The sequence below is a fragment of the Zootoca vivipara genome, chromosome 3 (assembly GCF_965207765.1).
Source record: "Zootoca vivipara chromosome 3, rZooViv2.hap1.1, whole genome shotgun sequence".
Taxonomy (NCBI): Eukaryota; Metazoa; Chordata; class Lepidosauria; order Squamata; family Lacertidae; genus Zootoca; species Zootoca vivipara.
The window spans coordinates 79,643,947-79,669,463 of record NC_142586.1 but is presented as its reverse complement, the minus strand read 5'-3'; the positions used below and the strand labels follow the sequence as shown (position 1 = coordinate 79,669,463).

The following is a 25,517-nucleotide window of genomic DNA, read 5'->3' as shown; positions in this document are numbered from 1 at the left end:
TAACTGCCTAACCTTACAAAGTTGTGACGATTGCTACGGTGGTAGGCGAAAGCCAAATGGCCCCGCCATTTTCCCAGATGGAAAAATTCCTACCAGGCCCCAGTTACTGGCGTCGGTCCAGTATACCTGAAGGAGTGTCTCCACCCCCATCGTTCTGCCCGGACACTGAGGTCCAGCCCCGAGGCCCTTCTGGCGGTTCCCTCGCTGCTAGAAGCCAAGTTACAGGGAACCAGGCAGAGGGCCTTCTCGGTAGTGGCGCCCGCCCTGTGGAATGCCCTCCCACCAGATGTCAAAGAAATAAACAACTATATGACATTTAGAAGACATCTGAAGGCAGCCCTGTTTAGGGAAGCTTTTGATGTTTAATAGATTATTGTATTTTAATATTCTGTTGGAAGCCGCCCAGAGTGGCTGGGGAAACCCAGTCAAATGGGAGGGGTATAAATAATAAATTATTATTATCATCATCATCATCACCACCACCACCACCACCATCATTACAAAACAGGCAACCAATGAAGTCCATAGCAAGGCCAGACGGACCTAAATAAAGGGTGGGTGGGCGGGGGATCAGCTGTGCAAAGGCAAACAGAACTAGCAAACAACGTGCAGGGCTTAAATACGGTTTCGCAGTCACCCCCCAAGCCAAGCGATTGGCTTTAGGGTACAAGCGACTGCAAAACGACCAACCGGAGTGGAGCAGGGCATAACCCTGCCCACGCCGGGAGGTGGGAGGTGCTTAGAAATCCAATCACAAGGCGCTCCCTCCTTTAAGGGGAATCAGTTTGGTATCATGAGCACCAGACATAGGGAACTGGATGTAAAAGAATACTCAGATGACTCAAGCACTGCTCTGTTGAAAACAATAGATTTTTTTTGCGTATGAGGTGAGAGGAAGTGGTGCTTCTGGTTCAGACTAACAAGCCCAGAGAAATGTAGGTGTCAAAATCTGCCTTGGTTTGAAGCTTACCCAGATTGGAAGGAGAGGTGGAAGGCTTCCGGAATGAGACAACTGGCTCTTGCCGTTGAAGACCTGTGTGGTTTGTCAAAAGGGTCAACTTTAATACACAGAGGCATAATTCTAGTGAGTCTATTTCATTACCTGAGAGCCACCAGTTTTAAAATGGGGGTAGTATTATTAGGGACTTCCCTTTCCGTCAAGACAGTTTAGCTTCAGCAAATTTTAATAGGATGGGCTCTCTGGTCCTGAGCATTTACGGCCTGAAATGCTATCATAATGTCACACGGAAGTCAATTGGCGTCTCCTGGGCTTGGGTTGCAATCTAGACATGATTTAATCTGGTCAGTCCTGTTCACTTTATTAGAACTGCTCTGGTGATATAAATGGGTTTATGGATTTCGACTCCTACAAAATAACTTGACTCAAGTAGTTTGAACTCTGGAGGATAACTAGCAGACCACTACAGGCCTGTGGGTATAGGGTGGTATATAAATTTAGTAAATAAGAACAATACAGAAATGCTGCAAAATCAGAATGGCTGCAATCCAGCCAAATCTTATTTCAAATCCCAGCGATTTCACAGGGAGAGGTGAGCATGTGTTTCAATATCTTCTACTGGAATAACAGGGAATTAAAATTCTTAACTTGGGCTAAATTGTATCCAGTATTTCTTAGGTGTATTTCCTAAGTAGTAATTGTAGGTAACTCAGGGAAACTTACTTCCAAGAAAACGTCTTGAAGAGTGGGCTCTAGTTGCTGCTTTTCATAACCGGAAAACATTTTTAAAATCGTATGATGGTTTTACCTGTATTAGGTCGAGCGATATTTCTGTTACTTGCATGGCTGGAACTGCCTCTGAATGCTTTAAAAAATATTTTACTGGTCAACAAATAAACTTGAACATAAATTGTAATTAGTAAATGTGATTAGTTTAAACTAAACTTATTTTAAATGAGGAAAATATATATCTATTTAAGTTAGGACATACCTTGATTCTGGGTTCTTCCTTGTACAGCTTGAACCTGCCCTAAAATATGCATTAAAACAGAAAATGTTATTTGCGGTTCCCAAAACTATTTTTAAAGACTTTTAAAAAAAAAAATTGATATTTTTATAGCTGGTAAGAGACTCTTGTCCTAATCCTTTAGTTTTTAACATAGAAGCACATGGGTCATCTAGTCCAACCCCTTGCAATGCAAGAATCTTTTGCCCAACGTGAGACTCAAACCCATAATAATAATAATAATAATAATAATAATAATAATAATAATAATAATAATTTATTTCTACCTCGCCCTTCTGGCTGGCTTTCCTCAGCCGCTTTGGACGGCTTCCAATGAAAGATTAAAAATACATTAAAACATCAATCATTAAAAATTTCCCTAAACAGGTCTGCCTTCAGATATCTTCTAAATGTCATATAGTTGGTTATTTCTTTGACATCTGGTGGAAGGACCTCTGTGTCCAGGTAGAACGATGGGGGTGGAGACACGCCTTCAGGTATACTGGGCTGAGGCTGTTTAGGGCAGGCATAGGCAAACCTGGCCCTCCAGATGTTTTGCAACTACAATTCCCATCATCCCTGACCACTGGTCCTGTTAGCTAGGAATCATGGGAATTGTAGTCCCAAAACATCTGGAGGGTCGAGTTTGCCTATGCCTGGTTTAGGGCTTTAAAGGTCAGCACCAACACTTTGAATTGTGCTCGGAACCCATAACCCTGAGATTAAGATTCTCAGGCTCTACCAACTGAGATTAAATATAGGATTTATGAAACAATAATTACAGAGAGAGATAGATTACTTAGCAGGAATGGGGAACTTGTGCCCCTCCAGATGTTTGACTCCAACTCCCATCAGTCCCAGCAAGTGTGGCTTAATAGGAGTTGGAGTCCAACAGCACATGGAAGTCCAAAAAAGTTCCCCATCCCTGTTATGGTAGAGATGGGTCTGGTCACAAGAAAGATTCAAACTAGTTGAACAGTCATTATCTTTTTCCAGGGAACCTTGGGAACTGTAGTTCTATGGCATGGATGGAAGGTATGGAGAACATCTTATGAAACAGGGATGATTGAAGTTAAGCTACTTTTTCCTTGGTAGAACAACGGCCATTTAAAGACATTCCCGTGGTGTGTAATCAGACATAAGCTTCTGTGGGCTGCTCAGGATTGCGGTCTTGGTAATGCAATGTACTGCCTCTGTACTTACTTGATGCTACAGCTGCTACTGAGGAGTAAGCTGGATGGACGTTGCTAGAACCTAAGAACAAACCAGAGAAGCCCTCACTATAGCAAATGGAAAAGGAGAAAAATCAGTATGCAAAACAGAGGATGAGGCGAAATGGTCAAAGTGCACTGTTCTTTGCAGATGACGATCCTTCTTTAAATTGTAAGAGCAGGGGGTGGGGAGGGTGGGGAGGGGGGGTCAATGCACAGGAACCAGAGCAGCAAGACCCATCACCAGAGCCAGGGGGGCCCCTGTCCCCATGAACACAGCGAGCTCTGAGGTGTAGGGAGCAGCGGGAGTGGCGCTCTAGAAGGCTGAGACAGGCAAGGGCCCACAGCCCAGCTCCCTACTTGGCCAGCAGGTGGGGCTGCCTAGCTCTGGGAGGAGGGGTGTGATTCCTCAGCTGGAGTAGGCTTGGAACAGGTGAGGGTCACCTGCCTCATCAAGCCCAGGTGCTGCAATCAGCGTGGAGATGACAAAAGGGAAGCAGAGCTGAGGGGGCTGTGTTTGGTCAACTGCCCATGTTGATGGGCCTTGATTTGGGTGTTTCTGGACTGCCACAGGACTGTGCTTCGGGTTTGACTCTGTATTGTATCCTGACTACTAGACTTTGGACTTGGCTTGACCATGAACCTTGTTTCCTGACCTTTGGATTTTGGACTTTGGTTGTGTGAACTGACCCCCAGACGTTGAACTTGGCATACTGACTTGCTGCCTGGTATGGCCACCCAACTGTCGACCAAGCTGACATCCTATGGCATCAGGTAAATTATAAATTCAATCCTTTGCAGCCTTTGCTTGACTTCAGAGTTTTATGAATTCACAAAATGGCTTGAACACACTCTAGAGTCTTCCTTTTGAATTTAGCTGGGCTGAGATTTTACTTGTCCTGCTACAGGTGACAGCTTGGGGAGGCCTAACTAGACCCACAGGTTGGTTTCTTCACTCCTGTTACAGCACAAATACATTGTTAAGCCACTGTGACCTCTGCCATTCTGCTCACCTATGTCCCTGACCTTGTGCATCACAACTGGAGGTTTTGTAGCTGCACCAGTAGTCGTCTGGGTAGTGATGGTTGTAGTGCCTGTAGTTGGGGTTGTTGTTGGCTTTGGAGTTGTGCTGACATATTCAGTTGTCCTGATAGCAGCTTTTGCTGTTGTAAATGCACCTTGTGTAGTTTGCAATGGCACTGCAGTTGTCCGATACTCTTTCCGTTGTGAACCTCCTGTATTAGTATAGAAATATAGTGAATTAATATCAAAGAAAAGGCTATCTGCTATTTGCAGAGATGCAAAACTATAGATGCTGTGAATTTAGCGTCAGCTGCACATTTTTGGGGGGTGCTTGTGTGTGGTGGTTGCTATCAGCTTTATTGGACACTTGACATGGTGTTGCTGAGTCTCATATGGCAGCCTTTGCTCCCAGTCCCTACAAGTACAGTTGCAAGTCATGTTTTGTGAACTTTTGCAAGGTCTGTGAACCATGGCCTGGTTTGTACATAACACCAAGTCATAGTTACAACAAACCAATGTTCATAAGCCACCCCAAACCCCTATGAGTTAAGATCATGGTTTGTTAGCCATAAACAAACTATAATTAAGAAGCTGGGCAGATTCACAAGTAATACTAAGCCATGGCATTAAAAAAATGTGTAGCATTATGTGTGAACCAGGCACAACAGTAAAGCCCACTAATACCCGAGAGAACTGGGATTGTCATGGACTCTAGTTAGTGACGGGCCAAATCTTGCTTATGTGACATGGGTTAATATTACCCTGTGGAGGAAAGTGGCAAAAAGATGTTTATTTGAAACACTTATGGGTGAAGGTTTTGCTGCTTTTTAAAAATACAAATAAGTAACAATGTTTCTGGTTTAAAACAGCTTAGGAATTCTGACTGGAATGCACATTTTACTGCATAATGAGAAACTTGATTTACATGTAAATGATTTGATCTGAGGTGATATAGAATTAATTACATGTCCAAAGGAAACTACAAATTACCCACCACAGTTCTGCAGTGACTTATCATGATTGCCACTTTGAGGGAAATTATGATTCAAAGATAATGAGGAAAGTAAAAAAAAATCCAGTTTTGCCGCCTGTGTTAGAACAAAAGTGATTTAAGCTGTGGCCCTCTGTAGGGTGGGCATATGAAACCTCTCCTTCCCTCCCCCTCCTTTCTCTTGATTATATTCTGCATCAGTAGTAGCTGGTGAGAAGATCATTGGAAAAGACCCTGATGTTGGGAAAGATTGAGGGCACTAGGAGAAGGGGACGACAGAGGACAAGATGGTTGGACAGTGTTCTCGAAGCTACGAACATGAGTTTGACCAAACTACGGGAGGCAGTGGAAGACAGGAGTGCCTGGCGTGCTATGGTCCATGGGGTCACGAAGAGTCGGACACGACTAAACGACTAAACAAACAAAGTAGCTGGTACCCATTGTAACTAGTGGGGCAGAAAGCAGAGAGCACAGCAGTAGTTGGAGCCCAGAGGTGTAGCTGGGGGGCAGGGGGCTCTGGGCGCAACACCATGGGAGGCGGCACTAACCGCAGGGCCTGTAGTCACTCCCGAAACGGCAGCGTGGGGCTTGTGTCTGCCCGCCGCCTCTCCCTCAGCTGCCCTACAACTGAGGGGGAGGCGGTGGCGAGACTCCGTGCAGCGTGCCCTGCCCCAGCTCGCCCCACCCAATGGGCGGTTTTCTCTCCTGGGTGCCTGAGCAACAAGCTACGCCACTGGTGGAACCAGAGCCAATGACAGGCAGAGTCAACAAATTCTAGTTTTATCCCCATCCTCTCTCATGCTGAGTTCTGCCAAGGGGGAACACTGAGGCTAAAGAGGAGGAGGCAGGTGACAGGCAGCACCAATCCCTGGACTGGTTATAAGTAGGTAGGTAGGCAGGAAGATGGGGCTGACTGAGGGCAGGCTATGATTGGTGGGACAGTTATCCATGCATGCTAGTGGACCAGCCTCCATTGTTCTGCATCAATGTCACACTTTTCTCAGCTGGAGTGTAAAGCTTGTTAGTGTTGATGTGACAAACTGTGTGAGGCCTGGAAATTGCCCTAAAAAATGTTTGTGTGTCTGTTGCTCACTTCCAAAAATGAATTAGAATAATACCAAACCTAAACAATAGAAAAATAATATAATTATCTCTCAAGGTAGAAAACTTTTTAAAAATGACCTTTTCAGTTTTCTCAAGCAATTATTACTGGTGCAGAATACCAGAAATTTCTCGCAATAAATGCGAATTCCTCCTAATTTTGCACAAAATATAGGAACATGGGAAGCTGCCTTATACAGAATCAGACCATCGGTCCATCTACATCCATCTTGTCTACACTGACAGAAGATGCTGAGATTTGCACTCCTCACTGCATTGTAGAGTGTGGTTGTGTATAGGTACTAAATACTTTCAGCAAAGTAACATTTAAAACACACACACAAAACAAAAACGCTGCATCCATGTTTCATAGCACAAAGGCCCCATTCCACCTCTTGTTATGGCAACAAGTCATGTGTAACTTGGAATCGTAGAGCTGTTAGGATGCCTCTCTTCTTTTCACAGATCTACGATTCCTAGAGTTCATTGGGAAGAGGGACTGACCTTGAATTGTGGATTGTAGCTCTGTGAGGGGAACCGGGCCTCTTAATAACTCTCAGCGCACTTAACAAACTTGAGTACTCTGGATTCTTTGGGGAAACAATGACTACTTAAAGCAGTTAGATGCTGTTTTAAATGTATAGTGCAGGTGGAGCTGTATATGGAAGAACACAATACACACACACTCCCAGAAGAAAATCTTACACTTGCCTTTAACAGGTGTGTTTGGGGATGATGAATATTCAAGTGTTGATGGGTACTGCACACCTTTTTTGGGTTTGCCCTCTGTGGAAAACAAACAGAAAAGCCAAATCGGAGCGAGTACATGACCTTGGAATTAAGCAAACACATTTTAATCCAGTAGATCTACAGCACATATCCAATGCAGTATAGGATATACATATTTAGCATAATATAAGTTCTTAAATAAACCTTCAGGTAATTAGACCTTTGCAATTTCCCCCAGGGCTTTCAATTATTCACTGCAAGATCTGCCATGCCAGCTGCTCTGTGGTACAAAAGAACATGTGGGTGGCCTAGTACCTTTTATGGGTAAAACTGCTTTAATATTAAAGAACAAGCAACTTCACATTGCTTTGCCATTCATATCTCCTGAGGTGGTGGTTGTTGTTTGCAAGGCTAACATAACAAAACTCATTCCACTGAATTAACAAAGATTTATGTCATGGATGCAAGTACCTCACAAAAAAAAAACCCCACGCCTCTAGGTGGTTCCCCTTATTTACCACATACATAATTTTTAATCGAGTTCCGTTTCATTACAGATTGTTTTTTAAAGCCCATTATTTATCATGATAATAGTGAAAGAATTCAATGTGTGTGTAAGCTACATTTGAGTTCACATTTAAACCACATATGGGAGATCGTGACAGTTATAGTCTGGTACAAACCATAAACCTTTCATTGTGCCACATCATATGTTACCTCTTTTGACATTTCCCACCTCAAACTACATTGCAAAGCAACATTTTTAGAAACGGTAAATGTTTTTAACATTTACAGCAGTAAGTAAATGTTTTAAGAACCTTTATAGCAACAAGCAATCATATGCCAGACCTAGCCAGACATGTAGATGTGTTTAAATCACTGTTATTGTTAATTTTAACTATTTTTAAATATTTGTTTTAACTGAATTTTATCTTACAATTTTAATCCCTCGTGTATACTGCTTAGATGTTTTACTGAAATCAAGTGGTATGTAAATTTTGTTAAATCAATTAAATAAAGAAATATACCCAATAGGAGTAAATCCCACTGAACTCAATGTGGCTTACATCTGAGTAGGCATGTATAGGAATGCACTATCAAGCACCTTAATTTCAAGGGGCTTAAGTATACAAAACTCTGAAATTCAGGCTGATGTGTGATAAAACTACAAGATGCCCAAGACTAAGCATGTAATTAATCAAACAAAGAGGAAGTGAATTAGATTGGCTTGCCATGCAGCATCTAGTCCTTGGTTTTTCGTTTTAACCCTAAATGTGTAAATACTTTTTTAAAAAAGGAACAATTGGCAATAAAAAGAAACAATTGGTATCTGACGAAGTGTGCATGCACATGAAAGCTCATACCAAAATAAAAACTTAGTTGGTTTTTAAGGTGCTACTGAAGGAATTTTTTTATTTTGTTTCGACTCAGACCAACACGGCTACCTACCTATAATTGGCAATATAGTTAGTTTTGATCATTTTTTAATGCATACTTTAATTGCTGCATGGAAAACTAAGATGAATATAATGTCCATAACTTCCCCAAAGACATCCAGAACAGATTGTGTTACTTTAGCAGGGAGTTCTCATTGATCTGAATGGAGTCATTTGTTTGCACATAAGCCAGCACATTTCAATACTCTGAAAGTGAGTACCAGCCAATTTGCATACCTCCTAGTGTCCTCATCATTTGAATCCTGTGAACTTGCCTCTCTTCTTCACGCTTCACAATATCCTGCTTCCTAGCTTGGTTTCCTCGACCCAATTCTTTGTTTTCTATGGGCCTTTGTACAGATCCTGATTCACCAAGCAGGCAAATCCCACACTCCTAATTGTTTGCTAAGTGGAAACACTGCCAGTATGGTTTTGTTTGAAACTTTGAAATGCCACTATTTTGGCTTGTAGAAAATGAGCTCAGTTGCAATAGATGCAGCTCAACTGCTCAAGCTTAGCTTGGCTTGCTGTTTAGATGTCATTCACAGATGACTTACTGCAATTTTTGTATTTGCAGTGAATTATTGAGTGGAGGGGAAGAATTCCAAGTGATTCAGACTGGTTTCAATCTCTGGCTTGTCTGAATTATTTGAAAGAATACCCCAAAGCAAAATTATTCCAGATAACCCCTGAAGACTTAAACCATATCTGCATTAATCATTTAAAACACTATTATATCACTGATAACAGTCATGACTACCCCAAATAATCCTGGGGACTATAGTTAAGGATGCTGAGAGTTTCCTCATCGTAGAGCTATGTTTCCAGAATGGTTTAACAGTCAATTCCTCTTCCCAGCGGTCTCTGTGAATTGTAGCTGTGTGAGGAGGATAGGGGTCTCTTAACAACTCTCAGCACTCTTAACAGACTATATTTCCCATAATTCTTTGGGGAAAGCCATGGCTGTGTAAAGTGGTATGATAATGCTTTAATTGTATTGTGCAGATGGGGCCAGTATTATTATATGGGTATCAATGCTTCAGTATCAATAATCAGATCATCTGATTATTAGTTTTCAAAGTATGACAGTGAAACAAAGAGATTAGGTATAAAAATACCTGAAACAATGAAGGACTCCCGCCACCGTGGTAAAGACAACGATCGGATCCCATTGGAGAAACTACCCTTGTAGCCAGATTGTCCAGCAACCTTTTGAACCAGGATTTTCCCTCCAGACTTGTCAATTGTACCACTGCAAAAATAAGGCATTCAGTTCAGAAACACCCTAGAATGCTGAAAGGCTTTTGAATGGCAAGCCTAACCCACACAGGTGCAAAATTCCAGGTGCCTTACACATTTTCTCCAGACTCCTCTCAGAACTGGACTTGTTCTAACCCAGCAGATAGTTCTTGTTCTTGTTCTTGTTTGTGGTTTTGTTTTTTTAAAACTAGGTTCACCTCTGTCTCTGACACACTGAGATGTGCTTTCTGGTGCTCATTAACTCCACAGTGCAGCACTAAAGCCATTTGGCAAGCTACTTTATAATTACAGGACTAAGGATAATTCTTAGGTGGAATGTACCTAGTCTAAACCTCTGATGTGAATCACTTCCACATGCTTAATCTACCCTGATGCGCAAGAAAAAGATTTCAGTTTCCAAATTAAGATCAACGAGTTCTACCCACAGCACATACCGACCAACCAAGGCCCAAACATGGAATCCATCACTGTGGTTCCATTGTTTGACTGGCTCCTGTGATGCTTGTCAATACACCTCCTTCCACTAACAGTGGTTTACATGGGGCTGCCTCTGAAGACAGTTCAGAAACTTCAGCTGGTGCAGAATTCAGCAGGTTGCTCACTGCAGAAAGACAGTTTGAGCATATTACAGCAATCCTGGCCTGCCTGCACTAGTAGTCAGTTAGCTTCTAGGCTCCATTCAAAGTGTTGGTTTTGACCTATAAAATCTTGAATGGCTCAGGACCACAATACCTCAAGGGGACCCCCCCCCCCATATGAACAGAGTCAGAAGTGCAATCTTCATCTGAGGCCGTTCTATGTAAGGCCCCTCCATGAGGTCCAGACGGTGACAACAAAAGAACCACCCATTTCTGGAGTGGCTTCCCTCTTCTGGAATGCTCCCCCCCCTAGGGATGTTCACCTGGTGCCTTTGTTATATATCTTTAGGCATCAAGCAAAAATAATTCTCTATAACTAGACCTTTGCCTAATTAAACAATCTATGGCCTTTTAAATGTGTTTATTGCTTTTGCTTTTTCATTTGGTTTGTGTTGATATTTTGTAATTTTATGTTGTGAACTGCCCTGTATAAAGGGCGGTATACAAATGTTAATAATAATAATAATAATAATAATAATAATAATAGTTTTGCATTTAAACTTTTCCAGTTTTACAGAAATTCCACTTAAAATAACAAATGAGATAAACTGATGAAAGGTAAAGCTAAAGCTAAAGTTTGTCTGAAGGAGAAGCAAGACTGACGTTCATGCCAGTATTCAACCGAAAGGTATGCACACCTTTTGTGAGAAAGCCAAGCTCATCCTGCCACTGTGAGCTCTCTACAGAGTGCTTGCTGTTACCCCTAAAAGGTTGTTAGCCCAAAATAAATGTGCTACAATATATACCTGGTTAGCTATCAAGTGCAGTAAAGTTAAAGGGAGAGAAGGGATGATTAGTTTGAAGTGACTGTGGAACTGCTAAGCTTGTAGAATTATTTGCTCACACCTTGTGAGTTTCTACCACTGAAGCAACAATCATATTTCCCTGGGGTTCTGTGCACTGTCTTAGACTGAAGGACAACTCTGCTGACCTGTGAATAGCAGCGCCACATATACTGGAAAAAGAAGCGTAGATATCAGTGCCGTAGACACGATATTTGACATCCTGACATCCAGAGGGACACTTAGCGATAAATTCAGGGTTGATTATCTTTGCAGCTTTGATGTCACAGTCGATCTGAGGAACATCTGTGAAGGCACAAATGGAATGTTATTTTTAATATTGATGCTCTTGGTAGCATTGAAACCATGCAATTAACACAGAAGTCTTACGTCAGCAGCTGCTTGTTCTTTCTTTTTAGTACTTAAGTGGTGTACATTTGTAGGCAAAGAAGAGTAAGTCAGGATTCTGGACTAGACGGCCCTTTGTCCTGATCAAGCAGCACTTTGCTTACTTATGTATTTAAAGCTGTGTGATACAACCCGTTTTGGTAACTTGCTTTAAGCAGAAGAGCTCTGGTGTGCCCCCAAGATGTGCAGTGAATACCATACATGAAGCCTCTCCCTATTCTCACACAAGGTTGAGGTTCAAAGCTCCCATCTTCCATCAGGCAGGTGCATTGCTTTTTTCACTTACACAGTTTGGACTTTTTCTTCTTCGTGGCTTCTTTGGTGGCATAGATACAAGTCAGCAACAGAGCTGAAACAGAGCACGTTGGACAATGTGAGGGAAGCAGACATTTGCAGCATCAGTTTGCATGACATTGAAGGGTTTTCTGGAATGTACAGTGCAATCCTATGTGTGTGTACACAGAGATAAGCATCCCTTAGTTCCGTGCTGCTTACTCCCAGGATGTGTGCATATAACGGATAGCCAACATGATGTCCTCCAGAAATCCTTGAACCCCAACTTCCATCAGTCCTAGGCACTGCAGCCAAAATTCAGGGATGATAGGAGTTGGAGTCCCATCATTCCAATACCCCTGGTGTATAGGATTGCAGCCTCCTATTGTTTATACCAGTTTTAAAATTCTCCAGATGAAACATCAGTACTATTACAATCTACCTTTGTTACTCCAAACCTTGTATATCAAATTATCTTAGATTTTAAACTCGTTTGGAGGCAGTGGCTCATCTGTCTTTTCTGATGAAAGTGGTTTCACCCAACCTGAATCTGTGGGATAGGTTGGGCTATATATAAGCAAGCAAACAAAGCAGAGGTGGTAAAATATGAAAGTATGCCCCTTATTTGGTTACTTACCAAATATTGTTGCAATTGTTGTTCTTGACTTCATGATGAGAGTCTTGGAATTTTAATCAGGTTCACTGTAAAGTAAAATAAAACAAAATCCAATACTTCCTCACTTAGTTTAAAAATCTCATTTTCTTACCATTTATCTGTGGTTTGGTTTATCATTGTTTGAGTAGATTAAGGTTATGTTTCTTGAAGTCCTTTCAGAGTACCCTAGTTCCTTCCAACGTTTGCTTATTTATTTTAAAAACTGACACATTTATCAGAGGGACATTTTTTTAATTACTGTATTTTTCATTGAATGGCTATGATACATGCTGTTTTTTTAAACATGTTGTTTTCTTTTTGTTGGATTTAAATACTAAATAATAATAGTAGCAGCAGCATCAACATTCTAAGGTTGAAGTCAGTGATGAATGCTTTTTGGAAGGACATAGGTGTGGGAAAAACACAACCAATCTGTAATTCCATCTAGAGAACCATACAACCATTCCAAAGCCTTATGTCGATAAATCCTGGGACCCAACAAAAGGCTTTTTTTTACCTCCTTACTTGCTTCATATTGCTTCTATCACACCAGAGTATCAGTATTGGCACCCAAACAGCAAGCATACCTGGTAGAAGAGAGGCTTTTGTGGAGATTTTGACTTATTGTAGCTGATTTGGGGCACCCTGAAGATGTGCGACAGGACGGGAGTTCTGATTTATAGCATCGATGACCCACAAGCCCACTTAGCTGAAACTGCCCTAAAACCTGGAAAGGTGGTCACTTTGAACACACTGATCACACAATCAGATATCTCTTTGAAAAGAGATTTTATTTTTAAAGCAACCGTCTTTTCCTAATATTGGGAAAGTTGTAACATTTTAAAGAAAATAGATGTTTTGAAATCACACCTAAGCCCCAGAATGTCTTCCTTTTAAATTATGTTATTGATAGTCTGGCTTTTAGAATGCACTTTGAAGGCGCTGGAAGATTAAAGATCTTCTACCAGTGGATTGTTTAATCTCACAAGCAGTTTGGCCATGGCTAATCTTATGTTTTTAAATGGAAGTGCTGGTTTTCAGAATTTTATTTCCACCTGTGGATTACATGTGCAAACAGAAATTCTTTATGGGCACAATGTGATTATCCTGGGCAATGTAAGCGGTTTACTGTCACTAATCTTCTTCAGGAGTAAGTTTGCCCAGTCTTTTCTACAGATACAGATGTTTTTCTTCTCTCTCTCTCTCTCTCTAGACTGGTGATGATGTTGCTTCAGTAATAGCATAATAAACAGTAGCGGACTATGGTCATTTTAAAAATAGTTGGAGGAAGTGGCTTATTGGAAACACTCTCAGCTTTGCATGCAGGGCTGGAAGTTAAATATAGTTTTATATGGGATTCAGAGAATGCCTAGTATGGGAATAGGTGAATGAGAGGTAGATTAACATATGTTTTGATTACAGCAGACCTGCACAGCTAGTGATACAGCCACAACTTCCACACTGCAGTCTGCCAGGCGCTTAATAATTCCTGTTTTTGCAGTCCCAAGAGGTTTGCCAAGCATGAATGATTGGCTGCAGTTGGTTTGGAGGGTCACAAGATGTGATATTGGAGCCTTTATACCTGTGTGGCTATTATATGGCTTAGGCAGAACAAAATGTGCAAACATTTAAGATGAGCAGTTTCCTTTAGTTGGAACTATACTAAATGATGCTGAAACAGTACAATAAAGGAAAAGCTCACCAAGACAGAGGAGGTTTGTTTAACACTTGAACAAGACAACAGTCTCTCTGATTCCAAAGAGGAAAATTAGGCAATTATGGCCTGCAAACTATACAGCCTGCCAGTCCGAGCATCTTTCTAGGAAAGAAAAATAATTAAATGATTAGGGCAGCCATTGAATCTATGGCATGGGGGCTTTTACCACTGTTGAGTGCTGTTGTGACAATGGACCGCTTTGCTGGTACAGTGGTACCTCTACTTACGAATAACTCTACTTACGAATGTTTCTACTTACGAATGGAGCTCTGTCCGCCATCTTGGATGCGGTTTAGATAGGATTTTTTCTACTTACGAATTTTTAGATAGGGTTGCTTCTACTTATGAATTTTTTCTCTCAATGCATTGCTATGGGATTCGACTTACAAATGTGCGTTCGGAACACATTAAATTCGTAAGTAGAGGTACCACTGTACAAGGAAATAAGTCGCCCTTTTGGATTCTATTTCTCAATGCTGTGGCTTACATGACCAGACCGTTGGGCATAATCTCCTATGACACCTTAGAGACTCAATGGTTGATTTGGCATGTGGTTTTGTAGGCTCAGAGAGCCAAGAAATTATCAGGATTGTTGATTCAGTTACAGCTTGGCCAGAGAAGGTGGCTTAGTGTGTCAAATTTCATAGCCTATAAAATTGGAATGGCAAAAGAAAATACACCATTCAAACAAGGTGTGAGTTTTCAGCTGAACTTTCAGTTGCAAGGTTTGAAAGTGTGCAGCTGCTGAATAATTAGTTGGTCCATTAAAAAGGTATACATTTGCCTACTGTATAGATCCCATTTTTTGGGACCTGATCGTCTTCCTCTTAGAAGTTAGTCCTACACATCTGCTTCCAAGGTAGAGAAAAGCAGTTTGCCAGACGTAGTTTTGTATCTGTGAATATAAGCAGAGCTCGGCTTGGGAGCTCTATAAAAGAAGAAAAGACGGGAACAAAGTAGAACGCACACGTATCACTAGTAAATACTAAACATTAGTATAGCAAGCTTGCATTTTGTAAGCAAGGATTGCATGCTGCTGGCTACTACTTGGAGGTGTTCCCTCAATTCAAGTTGTAGGGTTGCAATGCTTCCTGCTTTAGCCAGTACTGCCCTCTATCTTAAAGGGCTGTCAGAAGACAGTCTTCTATTTAAAGGCACCCTCTGTTTCAGGCGTAGTCAGTGTGGTCCCTCCAGATGTTGTGGACTACAATTCTCAATAGCCAGGGATGATGGAGCTGTAGCCAAAAACATCTGGAGGGTATGAAGTTGGGTACCCTATTGCTATTGCTTGTGTGGTTGGTCTGTCCTGGGCCTTATCACACTGTTGACTGCTAAATGACACCAGTATTCCATCCTTAATCAGGGTGCACTGACTGAAGCTGAATCGGCTCCAGCCTGGGCTGCACATGAAAAGAGCCATTGTTAAAGCACTGCCGTGAAAGTGTCACAAACACTCATTCAGAGTGTCAGCTGTTTTCAAGCGTTGCCCTGAGCATGGGCTCTGCTATAGGATTTCATAGGAACACCTGACACTGAACTTATGGCTCCACATAGCAAACTTCTAAATGGCGGAAATGTGAAATCTCCTTAGGATGATTAACTCCTCCTCCAGCCCCTGCAGGCATTCAGCTTCCATCCAACTGGCCGACACCTGTGGAATGTTTATACTTTTATTCAAGCATCACTCACACACCTCCATCATAGGAACTTGCATGCTTCCAATAATTCTCGCCTAGATAGTCAGGAGGAGAAGTGCACATTAATTCGAAGCAGTTAAATGACTAGTCTTCCATGCGTTCAGAATGCTAAATGCATGAGGTTATTATTATTATTATTATTATTATTATTAGCGTAATTTTCCTTTGATCCTGCAAACTACCGCACTACTCCTTTTCATTTGCATATAAAATATTTTAAGGTTGCTCTTGCAATTACCCTGTATGTTATGATTCCAATTTTACAAATGGGGAACTGAGGCAGAGGGAGAATAATTGGCCTTTGGTCACACAATGTATCCACTCGCTCTGCTTCCCCCAAGTATTCTAGGAATGGGAGACCAGTGAGAACGGTGCTTAGAATACATGACTAGAGAGGTACACAACTACAGGTCCCAGGGAGAAGGAAGAATGATTAAACCAGTTAAAGAGCTGTTCAGGCCACAGTTCTAGGTTCTACATTTTAAGGACATTGACCAGCTGAAGCGGGAGGGGTGGTTGGGATGGTAAAAGGATCTGGAAGTCGCATCTTATGAGGAATGATTGAAGGAGTTGGGTATGTTTAGCCTGGGGAAAGAGAATATTAAGGGTAGCTGATGGCCGTCTTCAAATAACTGAAGGGCTGGAGCAGGCTTGCTCTCTGTAGTTCCAAAGAGCAGGACTAATGGGTGGAAATCGCAGGGATGCAGCTTTCAACTAATTCTAAGTGTATGATACAGACATGTCCAATGGATCCATGGCAAATGTATTACTCTAATTCGATAGCAACTCTAGGGGTTTCCCTGCTCACATGATGAGGGGGACTTCCCAGTAGTTCTGCCACTTCTCCCACATCCTAGTCCACATCCCACCGCTGTCCAGGAAAATGCCTGTATTGGGGAACCTGTTGTATTATCCATTGTGATTTAGAACTATACACTATTTGGGCTCTACATTGCACAGGAAGACTCTCCAAAGGCACCGGATCCCCCACTGCAGACCTGTTTGCTCTCCAATACTCGGAGGGTGGTAAGGCAAGGTGGCGGAAGTGCAACAGAAGGGGTGGATCTCACTAACTCAGCCCCACTGTTCTGTCATGTGATTCTCGCCATGCAAGTGGAACACCTGTCTCAGGCTACCGTTTTCATTGGCTGAAATCTAAAATGTCACATTTCTAGCCATTTTTGCTCAAAACGCAGTATAGAAAGGCACCAAATACAGAAATGAATGTATAGTTATTAGATTTATCTCTGGCCATGAAAGAAAGCAAAGCCTTGTACTTGCATTGTACTTTTTTGCAACCTAGGAATGATTTCACAGTGCCAACTTTCCCCTGGAGGTACATATTTAGTCTAGGGGAGCAAAGAATTCATGTCTAAGACTTTTTGCTCCTTGGAAAAAAAAGAAAACACCCCAGGGTTGATTTTATGAATTTTTCTTACATGTCCGCACAGAGCTTGACATCCCTCTGAAGAGAAGGGCTTAAGAGCAGAATTTCATATAACTCTGTGCTGTTTATTCAGTCTCCCCTTGATAGAGCTAATCATACACTATAATTGTCTCTTTAACTGGCTGAACAAAAATGATCTGTCTGGGTTCACCTGTTTTGTGCTAAATTCAGATTTATTAATGGAGCCTCTTCCATGAACCAGGGTGATATGATATTTGCTCATACTTGTTGCATATGCATCCAGTTAGATGGATGAACATGAAGCTAGGGAGGCTCCCATCTAGGATGTGCCTCAGGCTTTATGGGGCCCTAAGCAGCAGCTGGTAGTGAGGGGAGAAGCGGAGCAGAGGCCGGGAACAACAAGCTGCTCTTCAGAAATGGCTCTGGATCAGCAGCTATGTTCAGATAACACAGAATGGTGGGATCTATGTATTGGTGTGAAAAAATAGCAAAGGAAATCCTCTTCCTCAGTGCTATGTTTCTAGAAAAAGAGTGCTGGATCTCACCATGAACACCTCCCTGGTTCAGTTCCAGCTGAAAAAATGCCCTGCTCCTCCTCATTTCCTGTACTACCAGTACTTCCATCTGTTTTCCTTCTCTTTTGTTCTGGAAATGTCTGGCAGCCATTCTGGAAAGATCCTCACTACTGATTCATAGAATGGCACTGTCGTTCAGTCAGCTGTGGCCACATGAAACTCTGGGACCTGTAGTTGTGTACCTCTCTAGTCATGTATTCTAAGCACTGTTCTCACAGTCTCCCATTCCTAGAAAACTTGGGGAAGCAGAGTGAGTGGATACATTGTGTCACCCAAGGCTAATTATTCTCTCTGTTTCAGTTCCCCCTAAACATTTTTTAGAAAAAAGCACTGGGCTTAATAAACCACTCAGGTTCATTTGTGAAAGGAATAAGGGTCTCCTAACAATTCTCGGCACTCCACCAAACTACAGATCCCAGAGTTCTTTGGGGAAAACCGTGACTGTTTACATCCAGGTAAATATGCACAGAGTTGTACTATAGGGATATTTGAACAGCATTGGCAGGAATCAAGTCAAACAGGTTCCTTCTCTGGTCCCTTAAAACTCCCAGATAATTTATCACTGCAAACATGGGTGCAAACTAATAATTAGGATGGCAAGGTAGAAATGGGAATTGCCACGGAAATGCAGCCAGGACGGGATCTTTCTAAAAATTACAAGCAACTACCATTAACCATTTATAGCAAGGATGGATAACTAGTCCGATTCATGATTTGAAACAGGCTATCATTAAAAATACCAAGATCATGGCCACTGGTCCCATCACCTCCTGGCAAATAGAAGGGGAAGAAATGGAGGCAGTGAGAGATTTTACTTTCTTGGGCTCCTTGATCACTGCAGATGGTGACAGCAGTCACGAAATTAAAAGACGCCTGCTTCTTGGGAGAAAAGCAATGACAAACCTAGACAGCATCTTAAAAAGCAGAGACATCACCTTGCCGACAAAGGTCCGTATAGTTAAAGCTATGGTTTTCCCAGTAGTGATATATGGAAGTGAGAGCTGGACCATAAAGAAGGCTGATCGCCGAAGAATTGATGCTTTTGAATTATGGTGCTGGAGGAGACTCTTGAGAGTCCCATGGACTGCTAGAAGATCAAACCTATCCATTCTTAAGGAAATCAGCCCTGAGTGCTCCCTGGAAGGACAGATCGTGAAGCTGAGGCTCCAATACTTTGGCCACCTCATGAGAAGAGAAGAATCCTTGGAAAAGACCTTGATGCTGGGAAAGATGGAGGGCACAAGGAGAAGGGGACGACAGAGGACAAGATGGTTGGACAGTGTTCTCGAAGCTACGAACATGAGTTTGACCAAACTGCGGGAGGCAGTGCAAGACAGGAGTGCCTGGCGTGCTATGGTCCATGGGGTCACGAAGAGTCGGACACGACTAAACGACTAAACAACAATCATTAAAAATGTATGAATAAATGTAGCTTTATGCCATAATCAAGTTCTTGATCTTGCTGCCCTCTACATTCACACCTTTGGTTAGTTAATTTTTACTGTAATGTTTTTGATGGCCTTTAAGAATCTGCATAAAACAAAACAAACAAAAAAAGACTTTTGAACATTTTGCTATACTTTCATTTTTTTCAGAACTTTTTAGAAATCACAGCTTGTGGTATGACATTGATTTGGAATGGGCTCTTTAGCTGACGTAGGGTGCAAGTCATGGTTGCTGCTGATTCCCAGAGATTTTGGTCACCTGTCATATTCCTTTGCATCAGAGTGCAAAGGGCTGAGCCATCTCAGTTAAATGACAGTTTGCTGGCTATAGATGCATGATGTCACAGGGTGTGACCCAGGAAGCCTGAGCCAATCAGGAGGTGCTGGAAAAAAAAAGAACCCACAGGATAGAACCAGGGCTGTCCCTGCCAAGTGCCTCAGATGCTGGGGGCAGACAAGAGAGTGGTGGTGATGAGTTAGAAGATGACAGAGCTGTGGGTGCCATGTGGCTTGCTTGCTACCATCTCAAGCTAACTTGCTGCCGCCTAGTGGGTGCATTGCCACTGTGTCAGACTGATGGTTTTCTGTACTTTATCTCAGGCAGCAAAATGTTAGGGACTGGCCCTCGGGAGATGTCAACTATTTTGTAAAAAGCTAAGTGAAAACTGAATAGTCTGTACCGGTAGATTGATAAACTGGGGCATTGGCAGATAGATTAGGGTATCAGTTTCTGATGTTTCTGTTTAAAGAGTCAGGCATACTTTTATATATTAGGCCCTTCTCTCCCCCCCCCCCCCCGGGCATGCCACCAATCAGATTTTATGACAGCTTTCCAGCCTCCTGAAATAACATCACCTTCCCCTCCGCTTGGCATGTCTTCTAGCTGGCATGTGTGGGTGTGGGTGTCCATGTTAAGCAAGAATTATATCCTTGATTTTTGTATATCAGAAATGAGCACACAGGTGCTCTAGGAAATGGAAGAGCTCATGCTACGGTATCAATTGTATAACATGAGTTATTTACCCAAGGTAACTAACTGAGCCAGGAAATGAAACTTTCATTCATAATAGTGCTCCAGCTTACTAGATGATGCTAAATCTCTCTCTCTCTCTCTCTACACACACACACACACACACACACACACACACACACACACACACACACACTTTCTCAACCTTCAGGAGGTTTGGTGGAAGGTCCTATGGGAGTGTGAGAACTCAATGTTTACTAAACCCTCATCAAACAAAGCAGCAGACCTCCCTCTCTTGTCCACTGCCCTTGTAACGACACACAGCTCTCTCCATGTTGGTGGGATAATAACTGGCCACCTACACAGATGCTTGGAATGTGATAAGCTCAGCTGGTGACTGGCCAAACTGAAAAACTCAGCTCAGCATCAGTTTTCACAACCATCCACCTGTGAAAAGGTTATGCCTCTCGCATTGAGAACTGTATCCCAGAAAACAAACAGCACATGCCGGCTATATGAAGCATCAAGAAAGGGGTGGCAGGTGCTAGATATATATATTGATTCCTTCAAAAACATCCCATGATGAATGGGAAAGTTTCTTTGCCCATATATTTTTAACCAAAAACATAAAACATCTAGAATGTATGATATTAATAGCTCATTAGACTAACTGGATGCCAAATCAGAAGAGTGGAATGCCTGCGCTTGGCGTTGCCAGTAACAATAAGTGAGCCTAATCTCCCAGCTATTGCTCCCACAAGTACCACATTTTTTCCAGTGGAATTTGTGTGGGAACAGCATACGTTGGATTGTGCCCAATATATTCAGCATTGTGCAAAAAAGGGCTCCTCAGTGGAAGTGTTAACAATCAGTGAAAATCTTGGAATGCATTGATGCCAAGGTGTGAACACGTCCTTTGAGGTTTCCCAAAAAGTGCAGCATAGCTTGCTTTTTGCAGGTTTGAAAATAACATTTAAGAAGCATTAAACCTACAAAAAATAACCTTGAGGTTATATGGCGATTGCAGCCTAGGGCAAGAAGGGCAGTTCTAAGCTCTTCGTTTTAATAGCTTGTCTTGTGAATCTGCCACACTGTGAGGAAGGTTAAGCTAAGAGACACTGACTGGCCGAGAGTCACCCAGCGAGTTTCATGGCTGGGAGAGGGTTTGAGCCCTACTCTCCCAGTCTTAGTGCAACACTAACTACTATACAACCATAGCTCTCAATAGTTATTGGTATCAGAAGTAAGGTATAGAAACATTCTGATAAATTGGATGAGTAAGGAATAGGTTCTGAACGCAACTACAAACCATACATGGCATTTTTCTTCTTTTAAAAAAATCCATACCTGCCAATGTTTCGTTTGTAAGCATAATTGAACTGATTTTCAAGAGTAGGAATGTGTCCTGGTGGCAACATTGCATTGATATGTTTATATAGAAGACATATGATGCACAGTTGAGAACGCAATACGGAGCATAGAAGCAGTCTGAAAATGTATTAGGAACACATGATTTGAACTGGGTAACACTTCCATCGTCTGAAAATGGTATAGGCTTAATTTAAGATGGAGCTCATTACTGCTGTGCTTATCCTTATAGCTTGTCTTTATGTGAAGAAATGATGGACAAAAGTGTAGCTTTGAGCAACCACAAGCCCTTACACACCTGAGATTAGGGTTGAATATGGACATTCATTGGCAGGTGATAATTTATGCCATTGTGCATGGAATAAATGTTGAACATGGAAAGCTGTTTGCCTGAATTTCCCTTCCAAATGGTGCGGAGCATTCTATCACACCTTTCTTTCTAATCAGGTAAAATTCTCCTGATTGCTTGGCAAGGAGATGCAAGTGCTGGCACAAGTGCAATTACCCACATGCTAACTGTTTACATTAATCCTAGGGCTCTCTGGATGGGGGATACTCTTAGTGCTATGTTGACTACATCCCCAAGGCAGATTCCATATGCATTTACCACTGGCACCCCCAACCCAGTCTCCCCAGCAGCCATTAGCAAGAGACAACTCAAGACACTAGTCTATCCCCTCCAGGACCAAAGTTATTATTACATGTATATGATAAGGTATAGTTATTAAAAGTGTATACTTTACTTTATAGCCCTAAACGGCCTCGGTCCAGTATACCTGAAGGAGCGTCTCCACCCCCATCATTCTGCCCAGACACTGAGGTCCAGGGCTGAGGGTCTTCTGGCGGTTCCCTTACTACAAGAAACCAGGCAGAGGACCTTCTTGGTAGTGGCACTCGCCCTGTGGAACACCCTCCCACCAGATGTCAAAGAGAAAAACAACTACCAGACTTTTAGAAGACATCTGAAGGCAGCCCAGATTAGGGAAGCTTTTAATGTTTAATAGATTGTTGTATTTTAATGTTCTGTTCTGTTGGAAGCCGCCAAGAGAAACTCAGCCAGGTGGGCAGGGTATAAACAATAAATTGGTATTATTATTATTATTATTATTATTATTATTATTATTATGTTATTATTATTTTGTTATTATTATTTTATTATTACTGTGTAATTTGGTAAAAATCTCAAGGCATATTACATAAAAACAATAATATACAGTTAGCAATAGTCAATAAAGTCCTAAAAACCAGATTTTAAAAAAGCAAATAAATCTGAGCAGTGTACTGAACCAAAAAAGAGAGGTTAATTAAGTAATTCAGTTAAAGAAGTTTAATTAACAAACTTAATGGAGTCTTTTTTTAAATGTACTTTTATAGCCCAACTTGGCTTTTAAAGCACTGGCCAGTATGTCCAGAACCTGACAAAACTGAAATTCAAAACTGTTTTTGCCTGGCCCACATCTTTTTGCAGACATTTCAAAGAGTTTGTAGCAAAAATTTGTACTTTCACCTGGCAAAAAACCTAAACCAGCCTTCCTCAACCTGGACCCTTCTGTGATGGACTACAACTCCCATCAGGAGAACCAGAACAGCCTTCTCAAATTCTTTGATGAGGCTGCCACCAATATAATGAAGGAAGAGCAGCCAATGAGGGGTTCCCAAGTCCCCACCTCATGGCATGAAGGGCCCTTCAAAAGGAAAGTTATTTTAATCCCAGCAAAATTGCTTTACATCTACTCTCAGTACAACAGAAATTGATCCACTTCAAGCCATTGATGAATGCAACTGGTGGCAAACTTTCCAAATACCAACAGCAACATTAAAGTGTGGCAACAATTGTCCAGGAGAAAGAGGAAAGTAAGGAGGCAATCCCCCCACTTTCCCAACAACTCTAAATAGGCTCAACGATAGCAGCTACTGACTGAAATGTTCTGTTTGGGCAGAGTTTTGATAAGCAGCAATGTGGTCCTCCCTCTGGCTGCTTCAAACTGGCCAAACTCCTCATAGAGGGTTGGTGTCTCACTCTGCCACATCAGTTATGACCAGATCTCTGCAGGCGCACTTGCAAATGGCAAAATCCCTACACGACTCTTCCCCTGCCCCATTTTGGACACCATGTCCTCCTCCCAACCCTCATTTCAGCCCATCATCAGGGTCACATTAAATCATCTTGATAGTGATGTTTCCTCCATTTGTTTCCTTTTATGCATGCTTATTAAATAAAAAAATAAGACGTCTCAATGCATTGCCCTTTTTCTCCCAGAACCCTCACTTCTGCCAAGCAATTTGTCAGATTACATTAAAATGAAATGAGAAACATGTCTGTTCAGAGTCTGGTAGCAATCAGCATTCAGAAAACAGCCCTGTGTTATGATGTTGTCTTTGGGGCAATTTCAGCAATAAAACTATCTGTATTTCCTTTCACCTAATTATACCCTCCCCTGCCCACCACCCCACACACACACCAATAAGGATTGCAGGAACTCACTCTTTGTTTGATATACAAACACACTTTCTTTTTTTAAATTGTTTGTATCCATGGCATGGCGAAATGGAAGCTGTCTGATTCTGTTTGCTGTAAAATCCCTTTTGAAAATCTTGTGACATTGACTGAATTCCTTTTGGGGCAGTTTGACATGCTAATGAATGATGGGATTTTAGCTGCTTTCTGATTTGCCAGATTCTGAAGGATCTGTTTTGTTTTCTAATTAATGAAAGGCAGAAAAAAAGAAAGGACAACTCCCCAAGAACCCATGCCCAATGTGTGATTTCTTTATCAATCCAAAAGTACTAGAATTACCCAAAAAAAACCACCACCCAACTTTTTTAAAAATAAAACCTTTCTTTCTCTGAATTTTCGCTTGGGGTGATTGGTACATGTTGCTACTGGCCCGACACAAATCACATTGCAGAGACTTATCAAGAATCCAATCTCTCTGGGAGAAGGTGAGCTGCTGTGACAGGCTTGATAATGCTATTCCTCTTTAAAGTCTTACTAGCATAGCAGCCATTCAACACAAAAGGATATTGGGGGCAGGGCGGGGAGCACAGGGGTGAAAGGAGAGGCAGAGAGATGCGTGTGTAAGGCACTGGAATCATTGCATTATCAACCCTCTTTTTCCGCATAAACTTATATAACAACCAGTGAGACAATTGGAACCCCCAGCAAGGAGGAAAATATATCAGTGCCCAAAGTTAGCTCAATATTTGTGCAATTGTAAACTAGTGGTGGTAGTTCTTAAATGTGGAAAGAAAAATGAGAGGAAACCTACTGGGGGGGAATGAATATGGTTCTGAAAGGACTAAACAAAATTACACATTACTTGCCTGCAAAAGTACTTAAATGATGGATTTATCAAAGTTTTGTAGGTGTGTGTGTGTGTGTGTGTGTGTGTGTGTGTGCATGCACTTTGTGGGCATATAAATAATGCATAGAAATGATGGTATTTGTATCACAATTTCATTTTAAAGACACTTCTTACCCTCAGGGCATTCCCCTAACATGCAAAGCATTGAATTATCCAAAATATAGAATTATGTGCTTCCTCTCTCCCTTCCAAACTTAGATCTATAAATGAATCATACATAGGGAAACAATCAGTATTACCTTGCCGGAGGTGTGTGAATTTTCAAAGAGAAAACTCCTTGTCTTCAACCAGTATGCCTGGGTTATTTTTTCCAAGATATTCTGCAGCACAAACTTCAGACAATATTATTCTAAAGAATCAGAAATGAGCAAGAGAAAGAATCCAAGGCATCTTTTTCCTTTCTCATCAAATATTCCCGTCAAGCTCGCAGTAGTTTGAAAGACACACTAAACTCTCTCTCTCTCTCTCTCTCTCCACAAACACAGAGCTCCTTAGACTGAT

At 41.8% G+C, this 25,517-nt stretch overlaps 1 protein-coding gene across 3 annotated transcripts in view; it reads right to left on the bottom strand.

Annotated features, from left to right (window-relative positions):
• VIT (vitrin) overlaps positions 1-25,517 on the bottom strand; it is a 40,887-nt gene extending 15,370 nt beyond the window's left edge. Inside the window, exons 1-11 of one of the 3 annotated variants that reach the window (XM_035108289.3) lie at positions 25,256-25,517; positions 12,454-12,518; positions 11,830-11,892; positions 11,285-11,441; positions 9,574-9,707; positions 7,002-7,076; positions 4,189-4,410; positions 3,168-3,218; positions 1,950-1,988; positions 1,767-1,823; positions 971-1,033 (exon numbers count right to left, since the gene is read on the bottom strand). In XM_035108289.3, coding sequence (XP_034964180.1) covers positions 971-1,033; positions 1,767-1,823; positions 1,950-1,988; positions 3,168-3,218; positions 4,189-4,410; positions 7,002-7,076; positions 9,574-9,707; positions 11,285-11,441; positions 11,830-11,892; positions 12,454-12,487 — 895 coding nt within the window. In that variant the 5' untranslated portion in view covers positions 12,488-12,518; positions 25,256-25,517. Of the gene's footprint in view, positions 1-970; positions 1,034-1,766; positions 1,824-1,949; positions 1,989-3,167; positions 3,219-4,188; positions 4,411-7,001; positions 7,077-9,573; positions 9,708-11,284; positions 11,442-11,829; positions 11,893-12,453; positions 12,519-24,136; positions 24,239-25,255 lie in introns of those variants that run through there. The other 2 variants (XM_088666527.1, XM_088666526.1) reach the window with 2 other exon arrangements.